This window comes from Aplysia californica, unplaced genomic scaffold (genome assembly GCF_000002075.1).
Source record: "Aplysia californica isolate F4 #8 unplaced genomic scaffold, AplCal3.0 scaffold00705, whole genome shotgun sequence".
In the NCBI taxonomy this organism is placed as follows: domain Eukaryota; kingdom Metazoa; phylum Mollusca; class Gastropoda; order Aplysiida; family Aplysiidae; genus Aplysia; species Aplysia californica.
In genome coordinates, this window is record NW_004797975.1 from 248,726 (window position 1) to 269,077 (window position 20,352).

At 38.6% G+C, this 20,352-nt stretch overlaps 1 protein-coding gene across 2 annotated transcripts; it reads left to right on the forward strand.

Moving 5' to 3' along the window:
- Positions 1-628: 628 nt before the first annotated feature.
- LOC101864019 (rab-like protein 3) lies at positions 629-12,853 on the forward strand. Of its 2 annotated transcripts, none has more exons than XM_005108639.3 (8): positions 629-752; positions 4,231-4,322; positions 5,043-5,160; positions 5,798-5,900; positions 7,488-7,638; positions 10,368-10,439; positions 10,915-11,024; positions 12,526-12,853. In XM_005108639.3, the coding sequence occupies exons 1-7, from the start codon at positions 707-709 to the stop codon at positions 10,999-11,001; spliced, it is 669 nt and encodes a 222-aa protein (XP_005108696.1). In that variant the 5' UTR covers positions 629-706; the 3' UTR covers positions 11,002-11,024; positions 12,526-12,853. The 2 variants fall into 2 exon arrangements, with proteins under 2 accessions (XP_005108696.1, XP_005108695.1); XM_005108638.3 differs by having other exon boundaries at positions 10,915-10,944.
- The last annotated feature ends 7,499 nt before the right edge of the window (positions 12,854-20,352 follow it).

Sequence of the window (20,352 nt, forward strand, 5' to 3'; positions counted from 1 at the left end):
GTAGGGGGTTTACAATACATGTCGTGACCACTGAGCACACTTTTTGCCTCGTGTTTTGTTTCTCAAAATGTAATATGTATAGCCCTAATCATGTGTAGGCCTATCTAACACAGGGGCAAAGGTACTAAAAATGAAATTTTGTTTTTGTGCAACCCAAATTCACAGTAGGGAAACAGCAGCTTAGCTTTTCCATGCCAAAGCTAGCGCATTAAATTCTCATCCTTCTGTCATTCAGACTCAAATTATAACTGTTCCTTGTTGTAAACGTGTTTTAGGTAGATTTGTAGAGAGCTTCGCTGCAGCTACTTGGACTCTCCTAACACTAAGCGATTCCCTTATTCCTTGAAATTCGATTAATTGCAAATGATATTATTGAAACATAAAAATATTTTTTTTTAAACTACAAGAGGAGAATCTTTCGGCTAAAGCTCATTCCTTTCTTCGAGGTGTGCTATTCGATGAATATGAACATCAATGACGTGATAACTGCCATTTGGGAAAATGGAAAGTCTCCCTTCGGAAACAAAAATAATAGAGGGATAGAAAAAAGTGTGAACTACATCATGTATTGTATCAAGAAGAAGAGAGCTTCAGTAAACATCTTCACCGTAGTGTCTAGTGAAAATTTTGGATCGACACCGTAACGCTGCCACTGCCACATCATTTTTGCTTCGATTCGGGAAAATCCGAAACATCCATTGAAAACATGGCGGATATTGACAAAGTGAAAGTTCTGGTTGTTGGAGACTCAGGTAATTTATATTTAAGCTGGTTACGTCTCCAGTGTTGGAGCCAAGACTTACAAAAATTTCCACAACTGCTTACCCACAACCGAAGAGAACAGAGCTTTTACAATGAATAGGTCTAAAAGCGCCCCCAAATAAGTGCTCATAACAAAGTGTTGTCTAAAATAGTAAATAGGCTCCCTGTGTAAACCTTGTTGTTTTTCGCTTTCTTTTCCAGAAAAAACAAAAAAGACAAGACTACCCCTACACTAGATTTACTCACTGTTACTGTACAATTAAAGACGTGACTCTCTAAAGAACTCCCTCAGGACACAGTACAGTTATAAGCAGCATTGTAGTAGTAGAAGTATTAGTATGCGATTAAACGTAGAACGACGCAAACTATTTTTAGGTAAGGCGCCCTTCTTGTTTGATGTCAGACCAGGATACCCCTCCGATCACGTGACTTCATCTAAGTATAGCAAACCGCATGACACCAAAGATGAAAGTGTCTATGTGATGTTTATCAAGCTTTTAAATTTACCTCTCGCTTTCAGAAGTTCTGATGGCCGAATAGACAGCGCCGCGCGTCTGCGTTTGAAGTCATGCAATGATTTTATGAGCAGTTCGATCCCGGTCCAGGACAGTTGTTTTTTATTCTCTTCTCCTCCTCCCGACTGACCAACAGTTTGTCCCATAATTTATAATTTGTTGCTTTGGCTTTTGTAGTTGTTTTTAAAAAAAATGTGTGATGAAGAATGCAGGAGGGGGGGTGTTGATCTAGAACTAATCCTCCAGCTTCTTTACGACAATTTACGTGCGGTTTATTGTTTTTACGGTTACGTTTACAGTGTTTCAATTTCAAGCATCACCGTTCTTAATCTTACTGTTCTGAGCATCAAGGATCTAGATCTAAGCGATCTTGCATCATGTCCAAGTACTAGGTCTAAAAATCCGAAATGTTGCTGAAAACGCGTCATTCCATGCGGTACCTCCACGGCCTTCTTAAAATAGTTTGTTGGTATCGCAGGAAGTGATGACATGAAATTACTCAAATTAGCAGCCAATCAAAAAGATGCGTCTGCTACGTTTAACGGCATGTGTAGTATAGTAGTAGTAGCAATAGTGGTACTGTACAGTCTGTTGTGTAGTGCGAGTTTCCAAAGGTTAAGGCGATTGTAAAGATTCCCCCGTTTAATTTCGATGTGCGTTTTTCAGGGTTATGGTTAGGGTTAGGGTTAGGGACCAAAACGAAACATGCCTGAGGCTATGAAAAACGCACATCGGAATTAAACGCGGGAATCTTAACAATCTTTACTTTACTTTTACTTTTATCCGCTGCTTGCCCTTTTGGGTGTCGCGGGAAGAAAGAGATATGCCTCTCTGTCGCCGGCCGGAGGGCTTGGGTCAGGGGGATGCCGTGAGTGGTTAGTGTTTCCCTGACTCCATATATACAGGTCTTTCTTGGTCGCCCTCTAGCTTGTTGCCATCACATTTTTTGGTGTAGGCACGTTGTGCTTGATGGTGTGTTGGTAATCGCATGGGATCAGAACCATTTGATTCTTTGGTGTTGGATGTGTTGCATGACATTATTTGTGCCCACCATTTCTCTGATTACCGAGTTTTAATTCTGTCTCGCCTGGTCTTGTTTACACTGCTTTTCTAAGGCATCACATTTCACATGTTGTAATTCTTTGCTCTAATTATATGTCTTATTCGTGATCCATGTTTGGCATTGATAGGTGAGTGTTGGGATGAATATGATGTTGATCATTTTGAGTTTTGTTGTCATGGGGATGTTAGGATGTTTCTAGTGGAGTAAGCTGGTAACTAACATTATTCATAATTGGCCATTTTGTACTCTTGTTTCAATTTCTCTGTTTAGTCGCCCATCCTCTGCGAATACTTCCGAGGTACTTAAATTCTTGGACCTATTTGAGACTGTTGTTGATGTGTATCCTGAGTGGTCCTGGCTTTCTGCTTAATTTCATTGTCTCTGTTTTGTTGATGTTGATTTTCATGCCTCAGTTGTTACATTCTTCGTTTAATCTGGTGGTGTGGTGTTGGAGACTTCGTTCATCTTTGTGTGCCAGGCTTTGGTCATCAGCGGAGAGTAATTCATTTAGGGCGTCTGGTTCTGTGTTGGCCTCTTTTGCAATTCTGTCCATATATATGAATATGATAGATAGTAGTGGTGATAGGACACAAAACCTTGTCTTACTCTGGATGTTATCTCGAACCATTCTGTGAGTCCCTCCGACGTTCTTACTGTACTTATGCTGTTCTCGTAAATGGCACGGATGTTATCTAGAAATTGGCCTCTTACAGTCTTAACAATGGCCCAAGTTTAAACTGACTTGTGGGAAGAATTAGAGAAACTTTTAGGCTGTAGTTGGAACATTGTGGTATCAACAGTCAAAACCTTGGGTAAATTAAAAGAAAAGGTCCAAACCCACTTTAGACTATTATTCGGCATTATTTTGCCGTTTTTTTGTGTGCTGAGAACGATTTTGGCTCTAAAAACTGTCGCAAATCATTAGTTTAGCAGGGGGGAGAACCCTGTGCACCCCTCATTTTTCAGGCTACACCCCTTTTTATTGGGCTGCATATGCGCAGTATTATTGGGGAAGGAAAATGGAAACAATCAGCTTGTATTTTCTAACGCGAACAGCAGTGTTCAAACCTTAATATCTCAAAAACCATACATTTGCGAAAGTTTTGAATTACATTTCCATTTCCTAAATCAGGAGGCAAAATTACATGGGAAAAGACATGAAATCGGACATGTCATAGGATTTGTACCTTTTCAATAATAATACCAAACCCAGTTTGTATACATAGCGCTGTCCTATTACCTACACCTACACTATTAGATGAAGTTGACGGCTGAGTCCTGGACAGTGTACAAAAACATGTCGACAAACTCAACAGATTTCGCTTTCCAGTCTGCGAAGAATACTTGGGATTTTCCAATTTACTGGACCAGAGGGTCATATTATTATAATTTAACTTTCAATAAGATCCCAGACACTGATGTTTCTTATTTATGAGAAGGTGAAAGCTGCTCTGCCATCAGAAGAAAATCCAGCTTACATGGGCAAGACACTTGATCCGAATCTCAAACTGGCAAAAGGACACTGTGCAATCTGTGATGAGTTGTGATGTTTATATTACAAGTTGAAGTTTCATCCTATTATTTCCTTTACTTCACTTGCTAGCTCGCGTGGTGGCTTGCAGGATCTGTAACTTCTTTTCCGTCTTGGATGTTAGAGGTCATTATCAGTTCATAGTGATATTGTAGAAATCTATTTTAGGCCTTTATGCAGGAGGGCCAGTGACAAATACTGAATAGATGGATACTGCATTTAGCAGTTGATTTTTAAGGAAGTTGTGCAGCGTCAAATTTTGATTGCTAGTTGCCAGTACTAATACAATTTTGAAAAACCTGTCTGTTTTGTTGTTCACAGTCTGTAAACAAAAATATTTCTTTTTTTTTTCTTTGAAGGTGTTGGCAAAACTACCCTTGTGCACGTCATCTGTCACAATGAGCCCTGCTACACCCCAGCAGCCACTATAGGATCCTCAGTGGAAGTGAAGGTAGGAGAATGCCTGAATTGGCTAATACACGTACTTGTTGTAGCAAAGCAGTCATTGTTATAGTCATGGGGAAACAATTGAGAGTAAGGTGTGAATTCATTTTCCACAGCAATTGGTTATTTTTTATGCACAAAGATTTATTGTTTTAAATTACATTTCACTGGCAGGAAACTGATAGTGTGTAAAATACAATGATCCATTTGGTCAGTTTCTGTTTATGGATAGAGCCCGATTGAACATATTTTGCGATATGCTTTTGATAATTCAAGATGTTTCAGTACAGAATGCATTACTGTACACTCAAGGAACAAGTATGTAACGTAGTCTGCTTAAGATAGACCCTCAAAGAACAGCATTTTTGTGTTTATCTTGAAGGAGGATCACCTGAACCAATTATTAGTTGTCAAGATACAAAATTGGAACTGAAAATGAAGTAAACTTAAAATTTATGCTCAAAATGATCTAATTGATATGTAGATTCTGCCTCATTGAAAATTTCTCATTAAGGAAAGAAAAAATAAATATATACTGTTCTCTCTTTAACGCTTCTTCATGGAGACAAATCAGCATGTAAACTTTATGGGGATGCTGCAGAGGAAGGATGAGCAGCTATGGACGTTGGGCCAAAAAAATGACTCAGCTACCGAGTTCCCAATCGACAACCCTGTGCTCCGAACTAAGTGTTCTTGTAACTTGTTACGTTTTTCTTTTCTCTGCCAGCTCCATGAGTACAGAGCTGGGACTCCAGCTGAAAAAGATTTTTTCATCGAATTATGGGACATTGGCGGAGCCGCAAGTCACGCCAACAGCAGATCCATATTTTATCACCAGATCCATGGTTTGTGCCTTTGTCAATATCCAAGTCTTGTGTGCCAGCTTTTCTAGATTAAAGTCATTGTGGGTTTTTTTAAATCTACAGAATTGTTTGTGTTAGATAAAAGGTCTTGATAAACTCAATAAAAAAGTGAAAAATAGTTACACTAATTGTATTGATCATGAGCTGTTTCTTTTTAAAGATGGGGTGCATGAAAAATATAGTCACTGGAAAATTTTGAAGTATGTTTGCATAGAAAAATTGAGTTTAAGTAATTTGTCGACATAACTGATATTTTGGCATTTTTGATAAAGCTCCAGTTTACTCATTGCAAGCAGAAATAGTTTTTTTAAAAAGCATTCTGTTGTTATAAGAGCACTTTTTTTTTTCAATGTAACTTTCATTTTTATCTAGGTTGACAGGCTTTACTCTACACATCTATTACTATTTACACTGTGGCCTGTCTGTCTGTATTTGTATCTATTTTTATTCAGGTGGGACAAACATTTAAGTTTTATGACAATGTGGAAGAGGTCTTTATCAAATGAATTTGACCCCCCCCCCCGCCTAAAAATTATTTTTCTTTAACGTTTCTTTCCTTCAATCACTGTCTGGGATATTTCTTGTCCATGAAATGATGCATGTTTGATTACATCTGCAGGAATCATTCTTGTCCACGATCTCACCAACAGAAAGTCACATCAAAACCTTCAAAAATGGCTAGCGGAAACCTTAAACAAAGATGATGTCCGACCAAGTAATGGGTAAATAAGATAAGATAAGATACATCTTTATTGTCCCACGAGTACACACACACACACGCACACACACACACACACACACACACACACACACACACACACGCACACACACACACACACATAAACACACACACGTACACACGTGCACACACAAGTAGGCTTACAATCACATGCATAATAAAAATGAGCAGCAATATAAACAATAATAATCGTAAGCTAGATACACACTCAATGTTATTTTGATGCATGCTCTAAGGTCGTAAGTACACTAAACAAGATGGTTAAGATGGAAGCATTTTGATAGATGATGGTAAAAATGACCTTCTGTATCTTTCTTTGTTACAGATCAGAAGCATGGGTCTTTTACTTCTGACTGATGTTTTTATTTGAGGGAACAAGGGATGTTTGTTGTCTAAAAAGATGGAATTAATTTTCTTAGTGCAAGCTGTTATGTACAATTCATCCAAGTAGGGGAATGAAGATGTTGAAATTTTACATGCTTTCCGTATTAGTCGATTTAATTTTTCTTTATCTTGTTGTCTTGTGTTCCCGGCCCATGCTGTTATACAAAAATTGATCATATTTTCTATGGTTGAATGGTAGAACATGGACATCAATGTTTTATCAACTTTAAAATACTTTAACTTTCTTAGAAAAAATAGTCTTTTGTTCACTTTTTTATGCAGGAGAGAAGTGTGGACACGCCAGTTGAGTTTGTTGTCTATTGTAACACCCAAATACTTATAGTCTGACACTTGCTCGATGTTTTCACATTTCATTTTGAGTGGCTGCAGGGGCAGTTTCTTTATTCTAAAATCAACGACAAGTTCTTTTGTTTTTTTCACATTTAAAAGCAGCTTTTGATTTTCACACCATTCAGAAAAATTAAGTACAAAATTCCGGTAAGCGGTTATTCTCTTATTAAATTTGTGATCAATTATCTGATTTGAATTGCTCTCTAGTGTTAATATTTTTTAGTTCATTCCCACCGACAATTCAGTCCATACCTGTTGTGCCTGGTTCTTCATGTTTTTATTTATCTGAAGCTGGGGGGGGGGGGATTGTAAGTCTTTTGCAGCCAAAGAATGTTTTGTTGTTATAACTTGCTCGTAAAGGTATATATATACACATATATCATATATTGGTGTATTGCTGCGGCTATAGAGAGGTACATTTGTGGTGCATTTCTTGTGGATATTTGTGCAAACTATAATCATTATTCTGTGAACAGAAGATTCAAAAGCTTAATTTCCAAATTTGTAATCTATTCCTGCCGAGTAGTGTTTCCTTCCATAGACTCCAGGAATGGTGTTTGTGTGTTGTAGTTGCAGTATTTCCTTTTTCTCCTTTCTTGGATTTAAAGGATAAAAATACTTTTTTTTTTTTTAAAGCAGAATGAAAACAAGCTTGCTTTTCTAGAATCCAGTCATTTTTTTAATGTGTGTATTTCGCTTTTATCTTTAGTGCTGCCTTGAAAAAACCGTGATTGTCTTGTGCTGCTTGAGATATGGTGAAATAACTCATGATTCTACATCATAGAATCCTGTAGTGTAAGCTAATGTGAATGTTCTGTTTAACTTATCTACACAGGTACAATTTTGATCCTGAGCAGTTTGCTGGAAACCAAGTTCCAATCTTAGTTATTGGAACAAAGGCTGACTCTGCTAAGGGACTTAGAGAGAAGAACACGTCGAGATCATTTTCCATAGCAGAAGAGTGTGGTGCTGATGAGTTTAACCTGGTAGGTATTCCACATTTTGAAGTGCCCACCTGATGCTTAGTGAACAGATGTGCAATAAGTTATAGGTGTCCCTTGAGGCTAGCCAAAGTTTTCTCAATTTGGAGAATGTTATACCCCCACAGGCGGTGCCACTGACTGTAGTGTCTTTAGGCCATTCCCAAAGGGGGGACATTTCTCGTTCAAGCACAGTAGAATTGTAAATGGGCTGATTCATCATGTCACGCTCATAACTGTGCCTGATCTGCAACAGGGAACAGCTGCTTTTTCTTTCCTAATCCTTACTATTGTCATTTTCCTCTACTTCTTTTGTATGTTTGTCACACTTTTGTGACCCGCTATTTCCGGGGTGCCTTAATAGTCGAAGCAGATCTTGTGCTGTTGAAGTTACAGAGGTGAGCAGAGTAAGTCTGATTCCCTGTAAGAACTTCTCTGTTGACACCTACCCCTTGGTGCTCTTATGACCTTATGCAGTTGTGAGCACCGTAAAACCCTCTACTAAAAAAAAGAAAAGGAGAATGTTATTATTGTTATACAGTGAAAATCTCTTAAGCTGAAAATAGTTAATCCAAAAATAGTGATGATTCAAAAGTAAACAGAATTCCTGTTTTTTTTGTACTTCTTTGTCTTGGTTGGAGAAATAAAGATTGACTGAAATGCTCGTATTTTCAAACTGAAAAGAATTTAAAAGATTAGGATTTCTAAATCTTCATTAGCAATCCCTCAAGTAACAGATGATCAAGTCTTATGCACTCCAAAATACCGAAACAAAAGAAAGAGACATGAGAACATGTATGTGTCAATTTGGGGGTCAGATAGAGGCATCGCCAGTGTATTGTTTGCCTATGTTTATCACAAACGCATCAATAGGCTTGCACACTGTGTTTTGTGAAACAGGGATAGTGAATGTATGTCTGTCGTACGACCTGTGGTGGGTCATGGCCTTTTGTCTGCTACACATGAGCATGGCAAATGATGTGTCTCATGAATTCACTGGAATTGGACCCTGTCACCTCTCTAGCTGTCAGAAAAGTGAGGTGGGTAATTGGCGGGTGATCTGGTGTGGTTTGCTCCTTCTTTCCTATCAAACATCTATCGTCCTTATCTCCTCTTCTTCTTTTTAAAGTTTGTTACTCTCTTGTAACACCTCTAATCTTCTGGCGCTGATATGACCTTATACAGTTGCAAGCGCCGTAAAACCTTTACTAAAACCAAAGAGAAGTGAGCAGACCCAATGCCAGTGACGTAATGAAGCACATCACTAGCACACAGTACAGTATAGTACAGCATGGGAAAGTGTGCTGAGGCTGATCAACTCGTGCGTCCGGCAGATATAAAGCAAGCTGACTATGTAGAAGAGTAAGCACAATGTGTACACCCTTCACCTTAATTAAATTGGAGTTACAGAAGAAAGAAGGAGATGAGAAAATGTGAAACTAGTGAAGAGTACAGCTGAAGAACCAAGGGACGCAACTCAGTATATATTATAATTGTTGGTATTTTGGTGATTAATTACTTCCCTTTAGTGTACACAATTTAAGCGATCTCTAAAAACCAAATATAATAATGTGACTAAACCAAAGAAAATTGGGCAGTACCACAGGTTGTAATTTAAGCAATCTCCTTTCTACTGAACAAAATCTAACTAGGAACAAAATACAGTTGAACCTGTGGAAGACGGTATTGCAAGGGAACCAGAAAAAAATTCCGTCTTGGACATTTTCCGTCTTAGGGGAACTTAGGGGGTGACGGAGGGGGGTTTCAGAGGCCCAACTGGCGAGACTAGGGGTTCGCGTGTCTGGTCAGCAAGCAGTTTTCAAAACCTCACACCTCTCAAATGCTGTCCTCTCTAGTAATGGCATGCGTCAGTCTTACTTACCCATTGCCACCAATGCTTGCATTTCATAGGACCACTGTTTGTCTATTAAGAACAGAAAAATTTGAATATTTTCTTTTCTTCCACCCTTAGCCCCACCCATCGGTGTAATATGCTCAATCGACCAATGCCACCCGTCAGTGCCATGTAACAACGATTTGTAGAACCCTTTTTCTCAGCTGGCCGTACGATCAGTGTGACATGCATTAGGCGAACTAATTTCACACCTCTGGATTCTGGCTACCTGTTAAAGTTTCCGTGCTGAAATGCCACTCGAGCACTTTCAGAAGCACTCATGAAATTTAATTCCCATACCACCCTGACTGTCTGCACCGCTGAGGGCTCACATGGATGGGGGTTACATCTGCCCACCAAATTGAACCCCTACTCCCCTTCCTTGCCTGTTGGCATGGCGTAGAGCTTAGAGCAGTTGGAACCAAACTTGCGAGTTTTGTTTCAAATCAGGGCTGGGCGTGCAAAACATTTTTCGTCTTAGACAGGTAAAAACTCTCAGAAGGGAGGGGATATATTTTTTTTCGGTTTCCGCTTTGGACAGGTTTCTGTTTTATACAGGTAATTATAGAGGAATTTATCAAGGGGGGAGCGGGGAGATTCTGTTAAGACAGGTTTCCGTCTTACACAGGTTTTCGTTAAGGCAGGTTCGACTGTACTTACTAAAAGGGAAAGCTTTTAACAATGTACTTAAACTAGGGGAGATAGCTTACTCTCAGAGTGAGGGTATTGATGTTTTGCAGTTATTCACCTGTATACTTCTTACCATTAAGTTCTTTAAGAGGAAAAAAAATGAAGCACAGATTGTTTCATCCTTTTTCATTGCATTTCTTTTCCTCTCTAGGACAGCTTACAAGTTAAATACCTTGCTCCTGGATCTACAAATGCTGTAAAGTTGTCAAAGTTCTTTGATAAGGTAATTTGTGAAAATCAATGCTATAAGAGCTTTTTAAAATTCTTAAAAAAAAAACTCTTTCATTCAATGCCAGGCCTGCTCCTTAATCACCCCAAGCTGCCCAAGATCATCTCGGACCAGGCAGTTAAAGGGTTTAAGCCTGTTTTTAAATAATTTTAATATCCTGACTCAGTTTATAGTCTCCAAATATGAATTTGACAGATTTAACCTGTCCACAGCACAGCTTTAATTGTTTCAATTAATACTATGGTACTTAAATATTTTCATAGTCAATCATTTTTTTTCATAGTGTCATACAGTTTTAGCAATATTTCTATACCTTCATCTACATAAATGTTGCTAGTTTATGACAAATCTTTTTGTGTGAAATGTTCGTATATCCTTCTAATATTTTGAAATTTCTTATGGTTTCTTTACACTTTTCATGCGTTTTTGATAATACACACGCACAGAATATTTTCTTCTCTTTCCCCAGGTGATAGAGAGAAAATGTTCCAGCAATCAGGTCAGTAGTACTGGCTTTGGTGGCAACCGCCCAGGTTACGAGTTTGGGGATGTGTAAAATCGTGAGGGGTCAACTCTCTCGTAAGAAAGCGATCCATGATTCCCATTTTCTTGAGTCACTTGGTTTGAATGGTGCTGGGCTTCTTTCTCTGATTTTTTTCTTCATTTTGTTTTCTTTTCTCATAGTTTGGGTGAGTTTTTCTTTTGTGGAACTGAATTAATGTAAAGGTTGAGGGAAAAAAAATACTGTTGTGTAATTCTTTGTAAAGAAGTATGGTATTAGTTTGGTATGATTTTCTTCAATTTCACTAGCTCACTTTTACTTTTTTACTTTCATTCATCCCATATTCTGTTATGCTCAAGTCGATGCACACTGGCACAAGATATGTTTTGAGTTTTCGTCTCTCATACATTTTATCCTCTTTTCATCTGTCTGACAAATGTGGATTTATTTCTCTTAACATTTGTAACAGTACTCTCGTCATGAATGGAAACATAATGTTTATTTTTCATAACATATCAAAAGCTCAAAACGTGACTTCAGTAAAACCTGTGGGTTTAGAATGGAGTTTCTCTTTTTATGATAATTATACAAACTGGAAGGGGAAGAAAGCAGCACTGTAGAATGTTCAAATCTTGCAATATGGTGATGGGTGATGGTCGTCTATGCACGGGGCCAGGGTAATCACTCGTGGACTCGTGTGGTGAGGCAGGGTTATGGTTATGGTTACGGTGTTGTATTTGACTGGTCTGAAGTAGAAAGGCACAACCAAATATTTTCTTTCTTTGGGTTATAGATAAAGTTTTTGTTATTTTGCTGGTATGAAAAGGAAGCATGCAGTTGAATGGTCTAAATGGTTCTCTTTTTTTTCACACACTCTTTTCACCTATTTTTGCTCTTTTGTCACTATGTATAATACCAGTATACATGTATTTATGTCAAATGACTTTGCAACAACAAAAAAAATAAATTCTGAGGGGGTGTTGTGAAAGCAGGCACTCATCATAATAGATCTAACTAAATGGGAGAAAAAGGCATTTTTCCGCCAGTTTGGAAATTTTTATAGAACTTTTATTTTTTGGCTTAACCTCTTTTATGTCCATATAAAAACATATTTCCACGTTAATTTTATTGAAAAACATTGATTAAAGGCACAAAATATGTCATTTTGCAGTTTTCAAAGACTCTTTAGCTATTGGAGTTACCAAATTTTGGTCTCCATTTTCTCGCTAATTTCATCACTGAAACCAGGCGACCTCACTTCCTTAAATCGTAAATATCTTGAGTTCTATTCAAGATAAATGGATATTTATTTCATTTGAAGCAAGGCAAATAAATCAGCTTTCAGATGATACCAATTTTCTTGACTTTTCTTGACCTTGTCTTTGGCAAACTCCACATATTTAGAAGGACAGGCTGTTTTTGATGCTTTTGCTGGTGCCCTTATGTAATTAACTGAACTTTCTCTGGACCCATAATTTTATGTACCTATTCTTTCTCTGCTTTAGCTCTGTCCTACTGCTAAATGTAAGTTTTCACTTGAGGAGATATTTTAAATGCTATTTTATTTTCTATCCACAGGGTCATTCTAGTCCTCTTCAGTCAAGACGATTATGGAAAAACTCGCACAATGATTGAGTCTGTTCCCATTACATTCATACTTATCTTTGTTATCATAAATAATTTATTGAAAGGCCTTTGTTTTTTTGTTTTGAAAGCTTGTGCTTGAATGCAGTGAATCCTTGGGGGCTGGTGCCAGATGTGAGCTAGTCTACGAAAACCTGTCAGGTTGAGAGAGACATAGTATTGAGATATTGAACCAAATGCAATTGAAATTATCCAAGACGGCCACCGATTGTCGAGGTCAAAAGCGTTTGTCTTTGACAGGAGAACAACTTGGATGGTGTCATTTTAATGTTAAAAAAATGCAGGGGGGAGGGGGGAGGGGCAGTGTGATGTTTTTGTTTAAAGTATAAGTGATTGTCTTTGACGGATGGACGACTTGAATGGTGTCACAATTGGGGCAGTGTGAAGTGGTCGTTTGTACAAGTGATTGTCTTTGACAGGTGGTCATCAGAGAAGGTTGAACTGTCGGTTATTAGGGTCACTGAGGTCAGGACTGAGTTTGTGCCATAGTCATCTTCTACAACCATTATCATCATGTCATGTGCAGTGAGTTCATACTCAGATTTTACCCCTGAAATATTTTTTTCTTAATTTTTTTTTTTATGAGGCGGATAGTCCTCTGATTTTGAGAAAAGTAAGTCATGTAGTTGTTTATTTGAAGTAGCCCTATTTTAAACATGGATTCATAATTTTCAGCTGTGTCCTGTCATATAGAAACAGATACAAATATGCCTGTAAAATGTGCATCCTACTAACCCTATCCGTACGTCGTGTTTTATTATCGTGTCCGTACGATGTGGGGGAACTCTGTGCCACCACTTTCCAAAAAGGAAATTTACTTGTTAATCCGATCCGTAGGCTTTGCATAGCAGTCTGTCAAAATGACTTTTTGAGAAATACTGAAAGTTTCAAAGAGATCTTCACTCTAGAAGTATTCTAAAATGTGAAGAATACAACCCTGGTGGTACAAAATGACCCCAGGGCTCGGCTATGGATAGGGTTAAAACATTGCTTAGTCACTTGGTGCGGATGGCGACTGTTCTGAAATAAGACTCACAGCTGGACGATGAGCTTCCCCTCATAAAGACTGCTTTAATGGTACCTTCCAATTCCAACCACCAGCTCATAAAGAAGGGAAGATCACCACAACCACCGTGACTATTGTGAAACGATCACATGTTCCCCTTATTTTTGTCATGTCGTATCTTTTAAATTTAGAGCATTCAACTTGATAAGAGATTGTTTGAACAACTGAGCTCAGATTGACTGGGTTTTACTATTATTCTATGGATAAACAAGAGGGTGGACAAAATTTGTGTGAACTTTAAAAATCTGATTTTTTAAAAATGTTTATGAGATCTGTGTGTTTTTTCCACTAAAATGACTACAACTTCTGTTGTAATTGAGACATCTATGTAAAATCTGAAACACAAAATGTCCAGGTACTCCTCATCTCATCATCAACATACGGTACGGTGGAGTCCGCTTAAACCAAAATATGGGGGGGGGACCGCTGGATTTTCTTTGGTTTAACCGTGTTTTCAGTCTGGAGAGATTGCTCAAGTAGAAGGGGGAAAAAATCAGGGATTTCCTTTTCTTTTGTTTTACTTCTGTGTTCGGATTAACCCTGTTTGGTTTAAGTGAACCACACCATATTCTACTGTTTGTCACTTGATTTGTCAAACTTTTGCTTCATGGTGGGTTTTCCCAAGCCGGCTCACAAATGAGTCCTTTCTCACTAAGCTTGGCAGTGTACAGATATGTCGAAGTATTTGATAATCAGTTTTGCAGTTCAGGACTTGGTCACTTGGGGTTGATATTGTTTCTGTTGAAGTAACTTGAAGTTGTTGTTTTAATAGATAGGGTTCATGATGATGTTGTGCTATAAAAAGAAAGACGCATGTCACCAAAAGTGGTTTTTTTTACTGGAAAGGGATGAAAATTAATATAATTTTTGTCCTTTCTTCCGAAAATTTGTACAGGTTTTACTTATCATCTCTGTGGATAGTGATCAGAATTAGATGAGGAAAGTAATATATATGTATATCACATGACCATAAAGGTCAATTTTTTGTCCTCGTTTTGATTATAAGTGCTTGAACTAAGCCGCTGTGGATGTATGAGATTGAGAAAAAGGGTAGACTTTGACAAAGTTTCATAAAGTATAGACTGAATCGTGACCCGCACAAGAAAGATGAATATCTTGTGCTTAGTGCTGATGCTGTTTAATTCAGTGTAACTCTTTTTTTAACACTTTTTTTTGCCGGCAATGGCGGCACATTTGCTCAACTGTCCATGCTCTGAGCAGTCTCCTTGTGTTCACACTCTTTTCTGTTTCGTGGAAGAAATAGTAAATTCTGACTGCTGATGCTGACTTAGTTTTAGTACGGTTTTACGGCGCTCGCAACTGCATAAGGTCATATGAGCACCAAGGAGTTGATGTGAACAGAGAAGTACAAATTGGGAATCAGACTTACTCTGCTCACCTCTTTAGCCGCAACAGCACAAAGTCTGCTTTGACTATCAAGGCACCTTAGAAATAGCAGTTCACGAGAGAGTGACAAACATACAAAAGAAGTAGAGGAAATATGACAATAGTAAGGATGAGGAAAGAAAAAGCAGCAGTTCCCCCTATGTTCCAGCACAGTATGAGCATGACATTGATAAATCAGCCCATTTACCTACTGTGCATAAGAACATGTTAATATTCCCCCTTTGGGAATGGCCTGAAGACAACTTCAGTCAGTAGCTCTGCCCTGGTGGGGCACACTTTCCTTGCTAAAAATGAAAAAAACCCGGCTTCAGCTTAATTATATTATACATTATCAGCTGATCTATTTTGATCACAGTCAACAAAGCTTCATTTGAGGAAATCCTGAGAGAGAAACGAGCAGTGTGCATTTTTTAACTTGACAGTTTTGGCTGTGTTGAACACCAGTGCTGCACTTTTGACTGAGTTGAACACTATTGCGGCACTTTTGACTGAGTTGAACACTATTGCGGCACTTTTGACTAGTTAGGCTGAACAAGAGAAAGATGTAAGAGCAGTACTTCTGGACTTTTTTCAAAATCATTCTCCCCAATATTATATATTGTCTCTAAAATAACAATTTTGCCTCGACTATTATCCGGTTTTTGACATGTCGCCTCTCTTGTTTTATTTCCTCTGTAAATTATTTTATTTTGATTTACCCTGAGATGAATCATTCACATTTTTTCGCTCGAGATGCTCTGCTGTAGAAGACATATGCCTACTCTCGCTATGAATCAACATCATCCAGACTTTGACTTTGAAAGAAAAGCCTCGTTACACGGTATTCTTTCTGTTTTCCCAACATATGACTATGTTATAATAAGTGCTTGATCTTATTAAGCTATGCAGAATGCCTGAGGCCGAGTAAGTAATAAGTAGAGTAGTTTTTATCATTCCACATGACTTACTTAACTTTGTGTGTTCACTTGTGGTTTATGATGATCACTTTGACTTTGATGGGGTGAATGACAGGTGCAGTAATGAGTAATGCTGTTATTTTCTATCAAATAAAGTCTAAGTGTACATAATATTAAAAATAAAAGCGCCCATGTATAAACAAAAAAAGCTAATTTGTGTCTTTTTTCTCTTTGTGATCTTAAAAATATTACTGTTGTGTCAGTGGTGAGAGAATAGTGTTGGTGTCTTCTATATCAGTTATATATAGACAGTCAAACCTCGTTTCACTGCCCCCTGTTATACTGCCTGAGATTGTGGGTTCGGGGGTTCGAGCCTCAGCTCGGTCCGACATTGTGTCCTTGGGAATGGCACTTTACACGAACTTCCCACTTGGCTCGGTCCTATCGGAGACGGAGGTTAAACTCGGAGGTCCCGGCCCTTAAATAACCTAATAGTGTTGATAGGGGCGTTTAACCCATACTATTTCACCATTTAAAAAAAATAAATTGTTATACTGCCAGCCCTGCTTACCGCCAAGTTTTGTCATTGTACAACAAGGAGCACCTTATATATATATATAAACATAGTTTTTACTCCTTCACTCTGTCATATCATCCGCCAACTGTCTGAGCTGTACAGTCCTTATTTAACTAATATCCGAACTGACCACAGGAGGTACACGCCGCACAACACCCACTGGTTGGCTACTTGATAATCTTTTTTTTCGTGGGTGGTTGGTGGGTACTCTGGTGTGGTTTGCTGCTTCTTTCCAATCAAACATCTATCGTCCTGATCTCTCCCCCTTCATTTTTGTGTAATTACTCTCTTCTTGTAACACATCTAATCTTCGGCACTTATATGATCTTATTGTGTTGCAAGTGCCGTAAAACACTTAGTAAAACAAACTTTTTCCCACAAGAAAGACATAGAGATTGAGATAGAGACAGAGAGAAGACTCTTGGCTCTAAATACACGTGCAGGTATGCGTATACTGCCAAAAAAAAGAGACTTTTTGAACCCAGATCGTACAGCAAAATCATGTTCCTGGATATTACGTTGGCAGTCAGGGCTATGCAACAGAGGAACCCAGGTGAACCGGCAGCCCTGTGGTTCCGCCTACTTCATGCTCATCCCAAGGGTGGCTGTTTAACGAGGTTTGACTGTATGTTTTGTATACACAGTCTAGCATATGACGAAATCATTGGGGTGCAGAAATCTTTTCATCACATACAAATTTCGCTATGTACGTATTTAAAAATAATAATAGATAGCATTTGTATGAATATCGCAAATCCTCATCTCAACAGCAAGCTCTAGAATGCGATTCACAATCTATACTATTACCCCAGCAGACCTGAGAGAATTCTGAAACAACCTCAACTTCCTGGGAAGCATACAGTGCAAGCAGCCATTTATAGGCGCTAAAACACCAACATACTGACAAGATCTTTAGCTGTCTATGGCCGGGTACCCATTCCCACCTGAGTGAAGTGGAGAAAATTTATGTAAAGTACCTTTCCCCCAGGACACAAAGTTGGGCCCGCGGCTCGAACCCCCGACCCCGCAACCTCACAATTATTTATGAGTCTGGTTGTGGTAGCCTAACCACTAGGCCACCGACGTCACAAAGATACTTTATGAAAGAGAAAATTCGGGATTTGAAAATCTGTTCATTATAATATGTGTTTCACTATGTGCATGCTAGACTGCATCTCTCTATGTTCAGTGCTTTGTCTTTTTTTACTGTATGTATGACTATAACTATCCTAACAGTACCGGTACACGTCTGGGGATGAAAAAACATGCGACAATGTTATGGAAGACTTTTGCAGTAGTCGTAGCTTTTGCTGGTAGTAACTACATGTATTGAGCTTGGGGGTCTGTCTGAAAATAAAAAAGGGGTCAGTGGGCCAAGCTTGTGTTTGATTTGCATCATTTCTCAGCAGCGTCAATGGTATTTTTTTTTTTTGTAAGTGTTTTACGGCGCTCGCAGCTGCATAAGGTCATAAGAGCGCGCGGGACACACAAAACATTTTCAGGTGGTAGGAAATTTTGAATTTTGCCCGGGTGGCGTCTGAAGCCTACTCTTATCGATTTTGGACCACCAAAGGATCTTTTATGGGTGCAACTTGCACACGCGACTTCTGAGGAGGTTTGGTGTAGACCTTTCCGACCAGAAGATCAGGGGTGAGGCTGAAAGACAGCAGTTAGAAGGAGCCAAGGAGAAGCAGTAGAAAGGCTGCAGAGAAAGTCAGGAGCCCAGAGGTGGGGGCAGACAGCAGAGATGAAATCAGACGATAGAACATTATTAGAGAGCAGGAAAAAAATGATCATGCGGGATAGGGACTGGTGCCTTTGGTTTCAGTTTCAGGCGTTTAAGTACAACTTTATGAGGGTTGACAAGTGGATTCTTTTGTCTTTTGCAATGAAAGAAGGCCTAACTCATGAAACTGAATAATTGCCAGTTTGAGAATGCAAAAGCTTTCATTATCATATGTCAGGCTGTCTGTCCAAGAGAATTACTGTACCAGTACTGTACTGTAGGAAGGAAAGATTTTGAGATACATTGTACAGTAATATATCCAACAAGCAACACTCAAAATACAGATTAAAAACACTCTTTTTTTGGTGTATCTTATATTTTTCCTTTAATGTTAGGATTCAAGAGCATCATCTTTCTGAGAGGCAATCAAGTATACAATATAGAATCATTGTATAATACATTTGTGTCAATACGTGGTGGAATCATGCGGTCATTTATTTTTGGGCTTATGGGCAAACAAATTAACAAGAAAAAGACGCCACAGTTTGGTGACTTCCAAAGTTTGAGTGTCCTTTGAAACTACAAATTTACATTTCTGTGCCTTAGATCAATGTGTTTTCTGAAAATTCCACACAGGAATATGTTTACTAGTCGAAAAAAAACAAACGGTTTCTTTTCTTTCATAAGTCTGCCGAGCGCCTGATTCCACCATGATGCCACACATTCATGGTATCATGAATTTAACTCGGATGTGAAGCACGAAGGAAGAAATAAAGACAATAGTAAATGAAATTTTCAACATGAATATAAAAACGTTGTTCTAATAATAATGAAGAGATTGCTACATGACATACACAACAACAAGTGCACAAACTTACTAGCTTATATACAATTCTTTAAAACCTTACAACCTACATGCAGACCTGCAAAAGTGTTGTGTTCAGATCTGTGAGTGTGTGTCTGCGAATGTGTGCTCAAACGTGTACATATATATATATATACATGTACATATATATGTGAACTGGTGTGTGCCATTCACAAACACAGCGAGGCCAGTTTTCTAAACTCTGATCTCTGAGCAGTACGGACACAGTCAAACCCCGTTATACTGTCCCTGTGGTTCTTTGCACACCGCATAATTTAATAATCATTTTTTGCATAATTTCTGAATATTTTCATTTATCATTCTTTGTTAAAATTAACAGAATCGCATAATTTCACATTTTTGGGCTCAGTTTGCATAATTTCAGAATTGTTCTTGCATAAAACGCCGGGGACAAGTTATACTGCCTACCTCGGGACGAGCATGACGTTGGTGGTATAGTGGGGCGGGTGGTACCGTGAGGTTTTCATGTCCTCTCTTAAATTATAAATGTAGCACTGACTGCCTAACATGAAGGGAACTTTAGCAATCGCTAGAGAAAGTAATGACCCGTCACTTAGACTTGAGCGTGAGTCCTCACTAAATTCGACGCCTGATATTTTGCGGGGGGACCAAAATGGTGTGGTTCCTTTACAGTTTCACCAAGCGACAAATTTAATTCCATTTCTTTTCCTTTTGATATGGACCAAGGCCTAAAAATAAGACCATTTTCATAATCAGCGCATCAAACAAAGTCAGATTCACACGGGGAGCAAAATTTGATGCTGAATTACAAAATTACTTTCCTTCATTACACATTGTATTGTGTTTGCTTTTGACATACAGCATCACTGTAGATCTATCCATATTGCCTGAAATCTACAAGACAAGGGTAGTGAGGTGGGATGGGCGGGTAGGGAGCAAATCGGTGAAAAGCATTTGATCTAGACCTAGGCTTAGCTCGTACAAATGTGTGTGAAAGATTGTCAAGCAACCATTGAGTGGATGTGCCGTGCGCCATGTGTAGCTTAGTGTGTACTTCTGGAGGTCATTTTGCTGGCGGTACAACAGGGTCAATTTACAGTAGTTTAATAAGGACCGCACAACTGAGACAGTTGGCAAATGGCGGTGTAAAGGTGTAAATACTATGCATGTTTAAATGGGGCATTCTTTTTTGCACATTGGCAAAACTAGGCGGCAGGCGGAGCTAGACCGTACAATGGGAGT

Excerpts from the sequence above, each read along its gene's own strand:
- LOC101864019 (XM_005108639.3), top strand. The coding sequence starts at position 707 with ATGGCGGATATTGACAAAGTGAAAGTTCTGGTTGTTGGAGACTCAG. Across the intron at positions 4,323-5,042 it reads GATCCTCAGTGGAAGTGAAG|CTCCATGAGTACAGAGCTGG; the intron begins GTAGGAGAATGC and ends TTTCTCTGCCAG. Across the intron at positions 5,901-7,487 it reads GATGTCCGACCAAGTAATGG|GTACAATTTTGATCCTGAGC; the intron begins GTAAATAAGATA and ends TTATCTACACAG.